Below are 18,142 nucleotides of genomic sequence, written 5' to 3' on the forward strand. Positions count from 1 at the left end.
ACCTAAAATGTTCAAAATTGGACTTCATGTTGGTCTGCAACTCCACTACTTCTTTTTTAATTTTTATTCTTTCAGTTAATGGTGCTAAAGGGCATCAGAATATGCCACGCCAAAATATGGCACTCCGGCATGACCGTTATTTTCAGCTGAAGACAATTGAGAATCAACAGCTTCAGGAAGAATTCTCTAGAACTCCCCTTATCTGCATAAAAGCAGTGCATGAATTTCCCTTTGTGAAGGTTTCTGCCCCCACCCCCAACTCCTGTATCAGGAAGAAGAGAGGGACTCTTATCACTGGTGATAGTCAACACCCAGAAGCGTTTGCATAAACAGATCAACCACAACAACCCTTATCTTCTATCAGTTTCCCCATATATTTCCAAGTCACTTCCCCACACTGTGTCATCCCTTGAAGCCCAAGCCCCTTCCCCTTTGTTACAATGATGCACAAACCATGAGTCTAACTGCTTCTTTGTGTTTTACTTCTTTTTGGTGAATTCCTGTGCATGTAAATATTAATAAAAATAGTGTGTCTTTTCTCCTGTTAATCTTTTGTTAGCTTAATTCGCAATTCCAAATGAAGAACATAGAGGAAAAGGTTTTCTCTGGTAGTTAGGTAGTCCTTATTCCTCACCCCTTGTCCAAATACAATCCGCATGTCTCAGAAAGATAGGGGCGTCTGGGTGGCTCAGTCAGTTGGGCGTCCGACTTCGGCCCAGGTCATGATCTCATGGTTTGTGGGTTCGAGCCCCGCATCAGGCTCTGTGCTGACAGCTCAGAACCTGGAGCCTGCTTTGAATTCTGTGTCTCCCTCTCTCTCTGCCCCTCCCCACTCAGGCTCTGTCTCTGTCTCTCAAAAATAAATAAACATTGAAAAAAAAAATAAAAAGAAAGAAAGATCTTGCCTGGGTCCTCACCCATCTCCCCACCCCCACAGCCTCAGTTCATACCCACATAATTTAAACCCACACTGCTGGCAACCATCTCTTAGTTCTCCTGCCTAATTGCTTCTAGTCTTCTCCACTTCTGACCTCAGAGGGTCTTAGATCATTTAACTCCCCTTAGTGGCAATCATCCCCAAACTTCTTTGATCATACAATCATATGGGGAGGGGAGGAGGGCATCCTCCCAATGCATGTATATTTACTTCGATACAAACTGTGTATATATGTAATACTACACAAATATAGCCCCCCCCAATAGAAAAGGTAAGAATAAAAAACTCACAGAAATTCTAATATTTTTGCCTAAGTAAATCATCTTGCATACCCCTTTGTGCCAGTCTACTTTGGAAGCCACTGACTTATGAGGTAAAACTCAGAGTCTTCAGCAGGAGCCCCTAATAATGCATACCTTTTGCCTATATATCTAGTCTCACTTCCTACTATTTTCCCCACAGGTCTAAGTTCTAGCTATAATAAATAACCTGCACAGACTAGACTTCCTCTTCCCTTAGTGCACATATTATGCTTTGGTCTAGAATGCCCTTTCTCCCATGAATGTGTTCTAATTAGGAGTTCAAGCATCATTTCCCCGGGGAAGGGATTCTTTATCACCACCAGCCCACATATATCCAATTAGGTCCCTGGCCCTACCTGGTTTCCATAGTAGCCTCTGAACATCTCTGTTATAACATTCATTATATTATATTGAAATAATCTGTTTATATTTGTTTTCTCATTAAAACTGTGAGCTCCTTGAATATATGATTTATAGCTTCTTAATCTTTGTGTCCTGGGGCCACAGAAGGCATTTAATAATATTTTGAAAGAAGAATTATTAAGTGAATGAATAGGAAGGGGATTAGAATATTCCACTCCAAAATATGCCACTTTGGCATACAAATTATTTTGAGCTGAAAGCAATTGAGAATCAACAGGCACAAAGAAGCCGCCTCCGGCCTTCCATTATCTGACTGAAAGTAGAAACCTCTGTGAAATGAGGACTTCCATTGATCTTCTCTCAGAGAGATCTGTGACCATGAAGAAGATGGAAAGTTGACACCAAGATGAGTCTGAACAAACAAACCTTACTAAAACAAGCCTTATGTTCCATTAGTTTCCACATATATTTACCTTCCCATAATTTACTGCCCCTAGAAGTCCAAACTCTCCTTTGTCCAATCACTTTTCCATAATTTATCACCCTTTGTTAAAATGGCATATAAGCTTCTGAATCTATTTCTTTGGATTTTCACTTCTTTTCTGTGTAGCCTCCTTGCATGTAAAATTAAAAACATCAATTAAAGTTGTAAACCATGTCCTCCCTTTAATCTGTCTTTTGTTAGCTTAATTCATACACATCAGCTATAACACCTAAGAGGATAGAGGAAAAGTTTTTTCTCTTCTACAAATGCTGGCTTGGAAGAGGCAGAAATATCTGTGTACTGATGCAGGAATGTAGGATTAAACCAGAGCGAAAATAAGGTGACTGGGTGGCTCAGTTGGCTAAGCGTCCAACTTTGGCTCAGGTCATAATCTTGTGGTTTCCAAGTTCAAGCCCCATGTTGGGCTCTGTGCTGACAGCTCAGAGCCTGGAGCCTGCTCCAGATTCTGTGTCTCCCTCTTTCTCTGTCCCTCTCCCGCTGGCATTCTGTCTTTCTCTCTCTCAAAAATCACCAAACATTAAAAAAAAAAACTAGAGTGAAAGGGCGCAACACTTTAGAGGAAACAATCATAGACTGTAGTTTCATTTTTATTTAATAATTTTTTAGAGAGAGAGTGTGTGTGTGTGCACAGGGGAGAAGGCCAAAGGTAGGGAGAGAGAGAATATGTAGGCTCCACACTCAGCACAGAGCCCAACATGGGGTTCAATCTCACGACCCTGGGATCATGACCTGAATTGAAATGAACCCTTGGATGCTCAGCTGAATGAGCCACCCAAGTGCCCCAACTTCTGTGTCAGTGGTAAAGGAATGGGTGTAATTTCCAACTTATTTGTCGTTGGGAAGACTGTACTGCAGACACAATTATGTTTACATTAAACTTCCCTAAATTTTCCCCCATAGAAGCTGTAGAAGTAGCCATTCGTATTGTGTTTTGCTCCCTTTCTTCCATCTTCATGAAAGACTCATCTAAACCCTTTGGTTTAAATTTCTCATACCCAACATTCAATGTCATTTAATAATAATGACATAAACTGTCATCTTTTGGTACTTCCTAAATTGCAAGTTCTATGCAACTATTCTTTTATTATTTTTTTTTATTTTATTTTTAAAAATATTTTTCTTTTTAAAAAAATTTTTTAAGTTTATTTATTTTTAGAGAGGCAGCACAAGCAGGGTAGGGGCAGAGAGAAAGGTGAGAGAGAGAATCAACTATTCTTTTTTTAAATTTTAAAACAGCTCAATCATAATACAGCTAACATTGCTTATTTACTATGTGTCGGCATTGTTCTAAACATTTATATGCACTAATTATTTAATCCTTACAATAATCCAATGTGATAGGTACTATTAAGCCCATTTTACTAATCGGGAAAATGAGGGACAGAGCAGTTAGGGAACCTGTCCTCGTTCCCAGCTGCACTGTCAGTGCAGAGCCCAAGGAGGGGTTCGATCCCATGAACTGTGATATAATGATTTGAGCCAGTATCAAGAGTTCTGAGGCTTAACTGACTGAGCCACCCAGGCACCCCACCCCTTCCACTCATCCTCATCTCACTTAATGGCATCAACATCAACTCAGTTATTCCAGAAGCAAAGCTAAGAAAGGGACAGGGGATGGGTCACTTACCTCAAGGATATTTTCTAAAGGAGCAACATTTACAATAGTTTTCTTTATTTTTTAAATGTTTATTTATTAATTTTGAGAGACAGAGACAGAGCGTGAGCAGGGAAGGGGCAGAGAGAAAGAGGGAGACACAGAATCCGAAGCAGGCTCCAGGCTCTGAGCTGTCAGCACAGAGCCCAATGTGGGCTTGAACCCACGAACCATGAGATCATGACCTGAGCCAAAGTCAGATTAAACTTAACCAACTGAGCCACCCAGGCACCCCAACAATAGTTTGCAAAGACAGTGTGTTAACATGATAGTTGTTATGGCTCTGATGAAATGATGTGAGAGGAAGGAAAGTGAAAATAAGACCATGGCACAAGTAAAGAATATGGTTTAAAAAAAAAGGTACTTTAAAAATACACTCCCTCCTTCACTAAGCAGCAGGAGAGGATAAGGAGCTTGTTACAACCTGATGTTGTCCTTCAGTTATTCATCCTTGACACCTCTGTTTACTTGCATAACTCCTATTTCATTTTTAAGGTTGCAGTTTATGTAATCCTCCAGACTAGGTAACATTTGCCTCAGTTACATGGTTTCATAGCAGCTTATGCCCACCCTTCATGATTCTTTTACAATTATAATTAACTATTCATGTGATTACTTCTGTCTGACATTGTAAGCTCCTGAAAGTAGGGACCATGTCTGACTTTTTCACTTCTATATTCCAAAGAACCTAGCACAATGCTAGCATAGTAGGTACTCAATAAATATTAAGTAAATGCCTGTTACTTTCCATCGGATGAATATATGCCAGATTGATTTTCAATAAAGTAAAATAATGTCAAGGTTCTATTGTGTTAGGTAGGAGATGGGAGTCACTGAGTTATAGAATGCTAGAATTGGAAGTACTCTCACAGAACACTCAAGATAAATACCACTCAAGCAAACACTTAAAAAAAAATCATTATCCCCACTCAAATACTTTATCTTTTGGGAGACAAGATAAACAGAGGAAAAAAATGTTCAGCTGAAAACACTGCCTCTATGTGTTATGGGAATTCAGGAAAGGAAGGGGTCAGCTTGGGTGCATCAGTTAGAGGTTTCACAGAACACAGGTGGGAGACCTGGGCTGCAAGTCTCAATGGTGACAGATGGACTTTCTGAGAGAGTGAGCATAGAGATGAAAATCAGAAGTTGGAAAAGGAAAACGAGAGAAAAAGCATTCAGAATAGAAACCAAGGATAGAGGACTAACAGGGCAAAGTGTCATGGCAGCCAGTGGAAGAGTCGCAAGATTGAATGCATGGATAACAGACCAAAAGGATGAGCACAGTGCATCCTGCAGTCATACATTTCTAAAAAGGGTCACATAGCTATGGTAGGTGGTCTCTAAGATGGCCTTCAATGATGACTGCCTTCTGGTCTTCACACCCTCATGTAATCCCCTCTCCTTGAGCCTAGGCTGAATTTAGTGACTAACTTCCAGTGAGTAAAATACAGCACAAATGATGGTGTGTTAGTACCCATGGTAGTTTACAAACACCAAGATGCAGCTTCCTCTCTCTCTCTCTCAATCTGAGGGCAGCCAGTTGCCATATGGTGACCTATTCTTCAGAAAGGCACACACAGCAAAGAACTGAGGGAGGCTTCTAACCAACAGCCAATGATGAATTCAATCCTGCTAACAACTACATGGGTGAAATGAAAGTCCATTCTCCCCTAGATGAGCCTTCAGATGAGACCACAATCTCAACTAGCAGTCAGACTACAACCTCGTGAGAGGCCTGGAGCCCCAGGTACTGAGCTGAGCTTTGTCTGGATTACTGACCTACAAAAACTGTGAGATAATATGTTTGTCTTTTCAAACTACTACATTGTGGGGTAATTTGTTATACAACAACAGACAAATGATATGATAATAATCAAAGTTATTTATATATTTTTAATGTTATATGTTATATATACTCATATATATATATACATACACATATATATGTATATATATGTGTGTGTGTGTGTAAATATATATATATATATATACACATATATATATTTGATAAGTTAGATATATTCCACAGTGTAGGGGGGAAACTAATGAGAACAAAGAGAAGAACTTTGGTATTAACCCAAGGAAAGTAAAGATATTAAGAAGTAGTCATTAAAAAAAAATTTTTTTAACATTTATTTATTTTTGAGACAGAGAGAACGATCAGGGGAGGGGCAGAGAGAGGGAGACAGAGGATCTGAAGCAGGCTCTGTGCTGTGAGCATAGAGCCCAATGCAGGGTTCAAACTCTTGAACCATGAGATCACGACCTGAGCTGAAATCAAGAATTGGCCACTTAACTGACTGAGCCACATAGGTGCCCCAAGAAGTAGTCATTTTTTAAAAGAATTTCCATTAATCAGGAATTAAATGAGATTAAGTAACAGTAATAGAGAAAGATGTTATTTTTTAGCCTAAAAGATTCATTGGAATAAATTTCACCTTTTGCTCCTCAATTTCCTGGGTCAGAATAGTTGTTCATATTTACCTTACTCTTCTTAACATCTCTAGTAAAAGTGGGCAGGGGTAAGGAGGAAAAATGAAATTAGTTACCTTTGGCAATAGATAAATTTTGGGTTATATATAAAAAAGAATAATGCATGTATTGCCCCATTATCATGGTAATTTGAAAATTCTTTTTTAAAAAAAGTTGCTGATGGAAGAAATTAGTCTACCTTCAGAAGTATACATTTTAGCATGCTTGGTGCTTCAAATAGAGCAAAGAACCCAAGGAAAGACCTTTCTTCAAAAATAAAATAGGCCTGTTTCCAGCCTGGTGAACTGACTGTTCTCATATTTGAACATTCTGTTAATAAAACAGAATAAGCTGTATAAAGGAGGAAAAACTTTTCCCTCTACCCTCCTAGACTCTCTGGCTGGGGTCCTTCAAATTACAGATTGACAAAAGACAGATTAACAAGAATAGAGTTTATCAACACATGCATTGTGTGTGTGCAAACACAGGAGAAATTCAGTGATGAGTAACTCAAAGGAGTGGTTAGAATTTGGGCCCATATGGCATCTTAACAGAAGAACAATAAATCTGTAGAAAATATGAGACAAAGGAAACAGGGTTTAGGCTTCCAGGGGTGGCAAACTGTGGAAAGGTAAATATAAAAGGGAGTCAATGGAAGGTAAGGTTTATTTTAGTGAGTTTGTTATGTAGATTCCTCTGGTGCCTTCTCTGAGCTGATTAGTGTCTATAGTTGTGTCCAGTGATTAAGAATCATCCTGCCCTTCTTATATTTGCTTTTATATTTTCTTAAATTGCCTTCAGCTCAAAATGATCCTTATGCCAGTGTGGCATATTTTGGAGTGGCATACCATGAACCCCTTTAGAGGATACCTAGAATCTTATTCTCATGCTCAATCCATTGCTAATTGTTTTGTACCCTGACACACAGACTTACTTATCAGGCCTCGTGCAGGCTCAAGATCATTACATTCTAGGAATTATGCTGAGAGCCACTACCATGATTAAGACCTTGTAATAACAATATAATAATAATAATGATAGCAGCTAATATGTATTATTTACATTATGCCAGGAGTTGTTCTCAAGTGTTTTATAGTTGGCTACACCAACACCATTAGGTAGGTAGTATTACAATTCCCATTTTACAGATAGGGAAACTAAGACTTAGAGTGGGACTTGGCCATGGTCCCAAAGCTAGCAGCAGGATTTCAACACAGGCTGTCAGGCTCTAATATCCATACATTCACTGGACAAATGTTTCTGGGGTACCTATTTTGTGCCAGGCCCTGTTTTAGGCACTTATGATACAATGGTGAGTAAAAACTACAACAATCTTTATCCTTAGGGAGCTTATGTTTTAGTTAAGGGAGATAGACAAAAAATGAGAAGCAGATTGTATGGTATGTTAGGAAATGATATGCGTTATGGTAAAAATAAGAGTGGAGTAAGGGGGAGCAGACATATGAGGGGTGATGAGGCCACTGGTGATTTTAAGAGGGACATCAGGGCAGACCTTTCTAATTTTCAGTTACAGTTTTAAAAATATTTTATAAATGTTTAAAATTTAAAATATAGCTTTTTATTTTAAGGATATTATAAGTAAACTCTACACCCAACGTGTGGCTCAGATTCACAACCCTGAGATCAAGAGTCACATGCTTTACTGACTGAGCCAGCCAAGCGCCCCTAAAATTTAAAATATTTTTAAACGTGAAAGATGCAGAAAATCATAAACCAAATATCCATGTTCTCCGACAATTGGACAAATGCTAAAATTTTGAAATACTAACAGAGATAACATTTTGAAATATTTGTATCAGAATTTTCAGAAGTACTACAGCATTGTAGAAATCATAAAAGCTGCTGTCCCACCCATTCTATTCTTCTCTATGCCCCCCATAACCAATTTACTAAAATTGAAATGCATCCTACCTAACCATGTATTTATACTTTTACTATATATGTACATATTCATTAAAAACACACAGACTAATTTGGCATATTTTTAAAATTTGTGTGAATATCATTCCTATCAAATCTCCCCTCAACTTTATATTCTTGGGAACTATTTATGTTCTATGAGTACATCTAGTTCATTTATCTTTAATTTCTGTGTGGCATTCCATGGTATAAATAAGTTAAGCCTACATTTTGCCAGTTAAGCCTACATTTTCCCCTTCTCCTCTAGTGGCCCAATACACTTTCTTTTACTTTTTATAGAAAGCTTTAGAATAAAAAACTTTTAGAAATTGAAGAAACTTTAAAGACAAGGTAGACCATGAGGAAATAGAGTGGTTGTATCCTCCCAAGATCACATAGCCAATCAATGGAAAAAATAGAATTAGAATCTGTTAGCCTGATACCCAGTACAACACTCAAGCAACTATGACAGCTTTACCTTTTTTTTAATGTTTTAATTTATTTTTGAGATACAGAGAGACAGAGCATGAGTAGGGGAGAGGCAGAGGGAGAGGGAGACACAGAATCTGAAGCAGGCTCCAGGCTCTGAGCTGTCAGCACAGAGCCTGACGCGGGGCTCAAACTCACTGACTGTGAGATCATGACCTGAGCTGAAGTCGGACAACTGAGCCACCCAGGCGCCCCGACAGCTTTACATTTTAATTCTAGTTATCTATATAGAACTGTACATAGAACCATCTCTACATCACTGTATCTATCCTGTGTGGATGTAACATAAGAGTAAATAAGAGAACAAAACATTTGTTTTCCAGGAATAATAAAACTATTAAACTATATAAAACTGTAGTTTTATAACAGTATTAGTAGTTTAGTAATGATTATAATAGCTCTTTTTCCACAGTCTGCTATGTATTTTTTAAATTGAATGTTATAATTTTAAATTCAGGCAATAGCAATATGAATCAGATATTAATTCTAGGAAATAAGTCTGACTCAGTGTGGATGAAGTATGGCAAGGTCAGGAACGACCCAAGGCCGGAAGACCATTTAGGAAGCCATTGCGGTACTCCTGGAGACAGGTGCTGATGGCCCAGACTAGGCAGTAATGATGGAGAGTAGAAGGATTTGAGAATTATTTCGGATATACTGTACTTAGGGTCCAGAGACGGGATCTATATCATCTTTATTCCCAGTTGCTGCCTAGGTTTTTGCACATTTCCCTGCTGATTTGAATCCACACGTTAGGGGGGGCTCCTGGGTGGGTCAGTTGGTTGAGCCTCCCACTCTTGGTTGCCGTTCATGTCATGATCTCACAGTTTGAGCCCCAAGTCAGGCTCTGCACTGTTAGCACGGAGCCTGCTTGGGATTTCTCTCTTTCTGCCCTAACCCTGTTTGCCTGCGCATGTGCGCTCTCTGACTCTCTCTCTCTCTCTCTCAAAAAATAAACATTTAAAAATAAATAAATGAATCCATGCCTTATGGACATGCCATACCTTCTTCCTCTCCTCAGCATCAACTGCCACCTTCCTACTTGTTCCTCTTCATTCACCAGAGGCTTCAACGCAAGACGAAGACCTCAATTCTGGCCATTTCCAACCTGATATTAATGTTCCAATGGCAACTTGCCTAAAGATCTGACCTCTCAGTTCCTTGACCTTCACACCTCTGATGACATTTTCCACACTCTACTTTAGCCAACTAACCTTATCATTGTCAAATTTTGCATCACTTCAATCATCACATCAAACACCCCATTTTCTTGCTAAGATCTTCTGTTCTAGCTCAGATTCTCAGGCACCCCCAGTTTACCTATTCTTCAACCTTGTTGGAATCGCCAGCCCACTGACACCTCCCTCCTTTTATCAGTCCATTCTTATATTCCTAGCCTTTTTATTTTCAGCATAGAGTCCATTTTTAAAATTTCATTCTCTAGTATCTTTTTTAAAAATAATTTTTAATGTTTATTTTTGAGAGAGAGAGAGAGAGGGAAAGACAGGGTGCAAGGGGGGAGGGGCAGAGAGAGAGGGAGACACAGAATCCAAAGCGGCCCCCAGGCTCTGAGCTGTCAGCACAGAGCCTGATGCGGGGCTCGAACTCAGGAACCACAAGATCATGACCTGGGCCACGGTCAGCCACTTAACTAGCTGACCCATCCAGGCACCCCTCTCTAACTAGTATCTTAGACGTCTTTGACTCTTGGCCTATTATATCTGCTTGGAAAAACTATAGCCCTGAATGGATCCGGTCATCATCCTTCCCACCTTCTCTGTACCAAGCCAAATGAGCACTAATGGAGAAAATCACAAAAGAGCAGAAATTGTTATCACTTTCTATTCATGGTCACCAGCCTCAACGGGGTGGCCCCCAAAACTTTAGGACAATCTACATTTCACTCCTCAATAATGGTTTCGTACTGTTTCTACCATTCTCAATTCCGACTTGCCTTGCCACTCCCCAGCACCTTCTTGGATAATTCTTTGGGGGTCAATTATAGCCTCATACTTTACATAGAAGAAATCCCCTCAGAATTCCACCACTGAATCTATTACTCCAATTGCTTTTGTACCAATCATCTCTTATATCCACCTAAATCAATGGAAGACATGTCTCTCCTCCTTTCCAGCATCCTCTGTGCTTGGATCACATCCTTTCCCACCTCTGCATGGACTTCAGTCTATTGGATTATCCCTCCCTTCTGTATTTTTGATTTAGTACTTTGTAATACCTTTCAAACATGTTCTGGACTCTTTTGTGTTAAAATTATAAAGAAAAAAATCATAATTGCCATAATCAGCTTCATCCCTGAAGATTCTGGTCTGGTGTCCTTTCCCCTTGCAGGTTTCCCTGACACACCTGTTTGTACTCCATGCTGATTGTCTATGCTCGCCGGGTACTTGCACAGGCAGGTGTCCAAGCATCTCTCATACTGTGTGTTGAGTTCACTTTGCAGCTGGACTGGGAACTGATTAAGGGCAGACACTGTTTCTTACGAATCTTTGTAACCTAGCGAAGTGCTCTGTGGGCACAGCGGTTGAGTGAGCGAGGTGGAGAGATATCTTGTAATGTTCTAGGAGTATGGTGGGGGGCGGGGGGTACAGTATGGCGGATGACTGGCTAGGGAAGGATTCAGATCCCTTTCATTGCCCCCCCCCCATTGGCAGGTAAGTGGTGGAATAAATTAGTTGGGGAAATTCTGTCAGAGATAGACCAACCGAGAATCTCAAATACCTCCACACTGCCTGATTTCTCTTCACTTTTATTTTATCCCTTTCTTGCAGGCTCCTTCTCTCCTATTTTCTACTTTCTTCCTCAATGTTTCTTTTTTTTAATTTATTTAAAAATTTTTTAATGTTTATTTTTTGAGAGAGAGACAGAGTGCGAGTGGGGGAGGGGCAGAGAGAGAGGGAGACACAGAATCCGAAGCAGGCTCCAGACTCTGAGCTGTCAGCACAGAGCCCGGCTCTGGTTCCCGGCCTGAACTCACCAACTGCGAGATCGTGACCTGAGCCGGAGTTGGAAGCTTAACCGACTGAGCCACCCAGCCCACCCCCGCCCCTCCCCGCCTCAGTGTTTCTTAAGAAAAAAATAAAAGGAGCGATATTGATTTTCTGGCTCCTTCAGATGGCCTTTCCTTCTTGAGTCCCTTGGTCTTGGTCCCACGACTTTTTTGCACTCTGTCGCTGATTTTTTCCCTTCGGTACGAGAACCTGTCTCGTTCTGTGTGGTCGTGTTCGGGGGCTTCCAGCAGAGGGGTGGTGGGTGAATACTCCTGGCTGGGGTCTGCAGGATATATAGAGATAACGAGTTTTGTACCGGAAAGCAGATGACGACGCCAGGCTCTGCACTCCTGGCTTCCCTCGGCTGCCAGAAGCGCACGCCTGGCGCCAGAGCCCAGGAGGTGGCTCCGCCCCTCCGGCAGCTTACCTGGATTGGCTCCCAGGGGCAGGCCCCTGGCCAATCAGGCGCGGGGGCGTTGTCTCGGGCGGGGCTTCCGCTTCCCGCCTCCCGCCTCCCGCTTCCCGCTCCTCCCCCTGCTCCGGTTCCAGGCAGCCCAGGATTGACCCCTCGTATCCTGGCGACTGCTGCCCCTTGTCTTCCGCCCCGAGTCCAGGCGAGACATGGCCACGGCCACTGTGGCAGCAGCAAGACGAGGCTTCTGCCGAGCCCCTCCGCTCCTATTCCGGCGCGGCTACCAGACAGAGAAGGGTGTCTATGGCTATCGGCCGAGGAAGCCCGAGAGCCGGGAGCCCCGGGGCGGCCTGGCGCGCCCCTCAGGTCGGGGATAGGGCCGTGCCGTGCACGTAGGGGCTGGGGAAGCAGGGGACTTCCCTGACAGGCCTGAGGTGGGATGCTGTTGTGGGAGAGGCTGGACTTCTGGGGGTCTGCACTGTGCGCTCAGGCCCGTAGGGAGTAAGGGGAGATGAGGGGGCCAAGGAAGGCAGGTTGGGCAGGGGGAGGTTGTCAGTGTGAGGGTCACCCTCTGTCCAGGCTTAGTAGGTGGGGAAACGTGAAGTCGGGGTCTCGGCATTGGATCCACGCGTGGGTGATCTTCCCATCGCTCGTGTTCAAACTTGTTTTGTGAGGTCTTGTCTTTTCTGTTCCTTGGATGTAAACTTGTGGGAATTTAGCTGTTGCGCAGGCGGAGCTGCGGGAAAAGAAGAGCTCTAAGATCTCCCAGCTCTTGAGCTTACTCAAGGATACATTTCCAGGGCCATCTCTAAGGCTCTTGTGAGCAGAATGTGTGGGGATCACGACTGTACAGCTAGGGTGAAGAGGGCAGTTAGCTGGTGATTGGACCACAGCATGGTAATAATTATTTGTCTCCTTGGCCTAACTAGCCTCTTACTTTAATTTCAGAGTTTAAGATTCTTTGCTGAGTTCAGAACCATGTCACTGATGGTTTTAATGGGTTAGGAGACCTGAATATTAGTTTTTGAGACCTCTCTTTGTATGCTCATGTACAAAAAATCTATTTGGGGTATTTGGTTTGTGCCGCAAAGTTGTGATGCATTTAATCTTCACAGAACAGATGAATACAGATTGATTATTAGAAGAAGATCATTTGGCATCTTTGATCCAGTTACTAGATTGACAATGAAGATTGTCTTCATCATATAAGTACCTGAACTTTGACTCTTATATTACACACTGGGACCTAGTTTGCTAGGTCCAAACCCATAGTTTGCTCTTGACCTCAGGTGACTTTGATAGTAAACCTGATTTCTCTTTCTTAGATGCAGTGGGGTTCCTTTAGGTTCATTTTGGCCAAATAGATTGTTAATCCTTGGGGATAAGACTATTGGTATCTTATTTCACTTTGCAAATCGAGTGTCAAGAATTTTCTATGTCAGTTATTCTCAAAGTTAAGTGTGTGTTCAAATCATTTTGAATTGATTTTTAAAATACCATTTCCCAAGCCTCCCCCCACCCCAGGGTTCTAATTCAGTGGTCTGAGATAGATTTCAAGAATATGGATTTTTATCAGGCACCCCTGGTGATTCTTTAGCAGAAAGGCTATAGCCATCTATGGCCAAATACTGTTATAGTCATAACTCACAAGTGTAGGACATATTTGACCATCTCTTCTTCATTTAGGATCATATTACTGTGTGCTCAGTGCATAATTATTGTGATCTTATTTAAGGTTTTCCCTCACAATTGGGCCTCTATTTGATTCTTATTTATTTATTTAGAAAGAGAGAGAGAGAGACAGAGAGCAACCTGGGGAGGGTCAGAAAGAGAGAGGGAGAGAGATATCCCAAACAGGCTCCCTGCTGTCAGCGCGGAGCCCAATGCGGGGCTCAAACCCACAAACCATGAGATCATGACCTGAACCTGAACCAAGAGTTGGTCACTTAAATGACTTAGCGACCCAGGTACCCCTCTATTTGATTCTTCAGCCTGGCAGCTGAAAACTAAGCCTTGCTTTGGAAAACCTAGGCCAGTGGTTTTTACCTGGAAGACTGTATCCAAATCATTTTGGGAGCTCTGGGCTGGTGTGGCTTGAAAAAATATCTCTGGGGTTGATTTTATATGTAATCCCTTCCCTCTTCCCTCATTACCAAATTGACTCTTCCCGCTCCCCCCGCCCATCCAGACTAGTAATGATTTTGCTATACTGTGAGGTGCTTGGTGACTTTGAAAGTTCAGTATTGAGTTAGGACTGAATGCCAAGGGTGTGCTCGTGTGGTATTGGGAGGAAAGAGTGAAATCAATGCTGGGAAATAATTGATGCACAGTTGCAGAATCTAGCTTAAGAAATTCTGTTGCTGGAGCACCTGGGTGGCTCAGTTAAGCACCTGATTTTGGCTCAGGTCATGATCTCACAGTCTGTGAGTTTGAGCTCCACATCGGCCTCTGTGCTGACAGCCCAGAGCCTGAAACCTGCTTTGAATTCTCTGTCTCTGTTTCTCTCTCTCTTTCTCTCTCTCTCTCTCTGTCTCTGTCCCACCCTCCCCCCCCACTCATGCTGTCTCTCTCTCTCTCAAAAATAAATCAAAACATAAAAAAAAGAAAAATTCTGTTGCTAAGGGCAATCTTTTATTCTTATTTTTTTTTAATTCATTTGTTTATTTTGAGAGAGAGAATGAGAGAGAGGGAGGGAGAGAGGCAGAGAGTGAGGGACAGAGAAAATCTCAAGCAGGCTCTGAGCTGTCAGCATAAAGCCTGACCCAGGGCTCAGTCTCATGAACTGTGAGATCATGGCCTGAGCCGAAATCAAGAGTTGGACACTCAACTGACTGAGCCACCCAGGCGCCCCTTCATTCTTCCCATTTTTAAAAAAAAATTTTTTTACCATTTGATTTAATTTATTTTTTAAATTTACACCCAAGTTAATTAGCATATAGTGCAACAATGATTTCAGGAGTATATATTAATTTTTTTTAACGTTTATTTATTTTTGAGACAGAGAGAGACAGAGCATGAACAGGGGAGGGTCAGAGAGAGGGAGACACAGAATCCAAAACAGGTTCCAGGCTCCGAGCTGTCAGCACAGAGCCTGACGCAGGGCTCGAACTCACAGACCGTGAGATCGTGACCTGAGCCAAAGTCGGCCGCTCAACCGACTGAGCCACCCAGGCACCCCAGGAGTATATTTCTTAATGCCCCTTACCCATTTAGCCCATCCCCCCTTCCCACAATTCTTCCTATTTTTTAACTACTGTGCATAAAACTGAAAGGCAAGTGGTCCGCTTTGTACCTTTTTCAAAATTACCATTGCATGCAGATCTGTAGCAGTTTTTTCTTCTGTTTCAGAAGGTACCAGTTATTTTGTAGATCACTGTCTCCTACTAGCCTAGGTGGGAGAAAGGGGGCAAAGAGAGTTGCTGTCACTTCTGGTAGCATCTCACCGTCAGGACTTGGTCAGTATGTATCTGCAAAGGAGATTGGAAAGCATAATTTTTATTCGGGTTGGCCATGTGTCAGCTAAGAATTATCTGGGGAAAATGCTGAAAAATAACTAGTAATCACCACATTCCACCCCTTTGGCCACTCAGATAACCTAAGCTTTTTCCTTTTTTTCCCCTTTTATAGAATGGATTCTGTCTCCTCTATTCAGTCTTTGAGTCCAGTTCAAAGTCTGTTATCTCCCAAGAATGTGCAGTCCTCTCTGTCAGGACTGGCTGTGTCTGCTCATGCTTTAGAATTTCATGAATTGCCATGCACCCCCTACTGACACATTCCATATACAAAGAAAACTCCCATCTGGAAAAGAAAGGAATGAGGAACTCTAGTAGTCACTATTCAAACCAGTTATCAAATCCTGCTGGAGAGGAATGATAAGAGCTCCTTTCTGTGGCGATGTAGCAAGTTCACAACATTCCCCTGGCTTTGCCGTGTGGGTCTTTCTTTATCCATTGTCTTCTGTGGCCATCTCTGCCTTGGACATTGGGGAGTATGCCCTCCTTGGGGGCTGCCCACCGTCCACAGCCTACCTTATTTTGGTAAGGTTAGGAACCTGAGAGTTACTTTAGGGGGTTATCAACGACACGGTTGTTTTTACTTATTTTTTTATTTTTAATGGCCGAAGTTGGGATTTCTTTGGCAGTACAGTTTTCTCATGAAATTCATAGGCTTGCAGTCTTTTTGCTTGTGGTCATTTTATGACCAAATTGCCCCCAGACAAAGATCTCCTCTAGAGCTAGTTTTTAAGCCTGAAAACTCCAGTCTTTTATTTACTGCTTCTGTGCTCCACCCACTCAGCTTCCTAAACTTAGAGGTGCTTACCTTGAGACCACCAAAAATAATAGGCTTGAGTGGGAAGGTAATACCCTTGATTGGACCTTGGAGGCTCAGCATCCCTCATTGCCTAACGGGGAATGCTTACTGGAAGGTCCTTGAAGAAGGGTTTGTCTGTTTTCCCTCTTGGTAAGACAGCTTTTTCAGAACCACTTTTTATAATTGCCTCTAGTTGTCCAAACCTGCTAGGATCTGCCTTCTAGCAGAGCTGAATTTCCCTCATCTCTTCTTGCCAACTAGCTCACTCTAGCTTGACCTCATCTCCCTCCCAGGGCTTTCCTGAAAGTGACAAGAAACAACGATCACATGCTACTGAGCGACAGCTCCGTGGACATACAGTCTGCCTTGCAGGACATCACCGGTGACAGTTTCACCACGCGTTTTGTCAGATAGCATAACACAGTGCTCATTAGCTTTCTAGTCTGAAACATCTGGGTTCTTGGTACCTACCACCTGACTGCTAAGCCACGGTCATATGTATTTTAGGCTGTTATGGTAGCAACCCACCTCGAGTACCAAATGGTGTATTAGATAGGGTAAGTTCAGGGGCTGTGTTGGACACGTGGGGGAACAGTGACCTAAGTGAGACCAGTAAAGGTCTGAGCTGGTATGACAGCTTTGCTCTGCAAGGTCCAAAGGGGTTCATGCTCCTTCTATGTTGTTTCTTCACCATCCTGTGGGTGTTGCTGTCTACTCCGGTCCAGGATGGCTCATCACTGCATCCACACTGTGCAGCAGGATGGAGGAAAGGGGGAAGGGAAAGAGGACACATCTCCCTTCAAGGGCAAGACCCCAAAGTTACACGGATCATGGCTACTACCTTCTCATTCATCAGAACTTAGTCACATGGGCAACTAACTGGCTGCCTGGAGGGCTGGGACGTATATCTTTATTCTGCATGGCCATATGTTTGATTATCACCATGAAAGAGAAGAGAAAATGGATCTCAGGAGTTGTAGCAGGCTCTGCTACAGACATATTGTAAAAATGTGGGGCAAACAACCCACCTTCAACTTTTCACCTCATACTTCATATCAAATCTTGAGCACTGTGTTTCTCAAAGCCTTGCTTTCTGTTTTCACTGTTGGGATCCTAGCGTAGGCCTTTAATTCTGGTCTGCTGCTGCTGCTGCAAGAAATATTAATCCAGGTGCTCCTAGCCAAGTCTACGGATCCCTGTGGAAAAGTTTTAGAGGGTCTGTGGCTTTTGCACAACTGTGTGTGTCTATTTTTAGGCAAAGGGCCTGTAGCTTTCATTGAATTCCCATGACTTCAAAAAGATAAAACTGCTAGCCTCACTGCTATGAAAATTTGTAGCCTAGTGTCTTGCCACAATTTCTCTAAGACATTGGTTTCATTGAGTTATTTTCTTTTTTTTTAAATTTTTTTGATGTTTATTTATTTATTATTTATTTTTTTATTTTTTTTAATGTTTATTTATTTCTGAGAGAGACAGAGACAGAATGCGAGTGGGTTAGGGGCAGAGAGAGAGGGAGACACAGAATCTGAAGCAGGCTCCAGGCTCTGTCAGCACAGAGCCCGATGCGGGGCTCGAAGTCACAAGCTGTGAGATCATGACCTGAGCCAAAGTTGGACGCTCAACCAACTGAGCCACCCAGGCGCCCCTCATTGAGTTATTTTCTTAACTCAAGTCTCCAAAGGCTCTATTTTGCCTCTCAGAATAAGATCCCAGATTTGTTAGCTTGATATTGAATGCCCTTCATGTTTCATGACCCATTCTGCCTT

At 42.2% G+C, this 18,142-nt stretch overlaps 1 protein-coding gene across 4 annotated transcripts in view; it reads left to right on the plus strand.

The window, feature by feature from the left end:
- Positions 1–12,176: 12,176 nt before the first annotated feature.
- The window catches only part of DHTKD1 (dehydrogenase E1 and transketolase domain containing 1), a 51,770-nt gene continuing 45,804 nt past the window's right edge, over positions 12,177–18,142 (plus strand). For all 4 annotated transcript variants that reach the window (XM_049626832.1, XM_049626834.1, XM_049626831.1 and 1 more), the window contains exon 1: positions 12,177–12,431. In XM_049626832.1, coding sequence (XP_049482789.1) covers positions 12,275–12,431 — 157 coding nt within the window. In that variant the 5' untranslated portion in view covers positions 12,177–12,274. The remainder of the gene's footprint in view (positions 12,432–18,142) is intronic.

Source organism: Panthera uncia, chromosome B4, assembly GCF_023721935.1.
Source record: "Panthera uncia isolate 11264 chromosome B4, Puncia_PCG_1.0, whole genome shotgun sequence".
NCBI classification, from domain to species: Eukaryota; Metazoa; Chordata; class Mammalia; order Carnivora; family Felidae; genus Panthera; species Panthera uncia.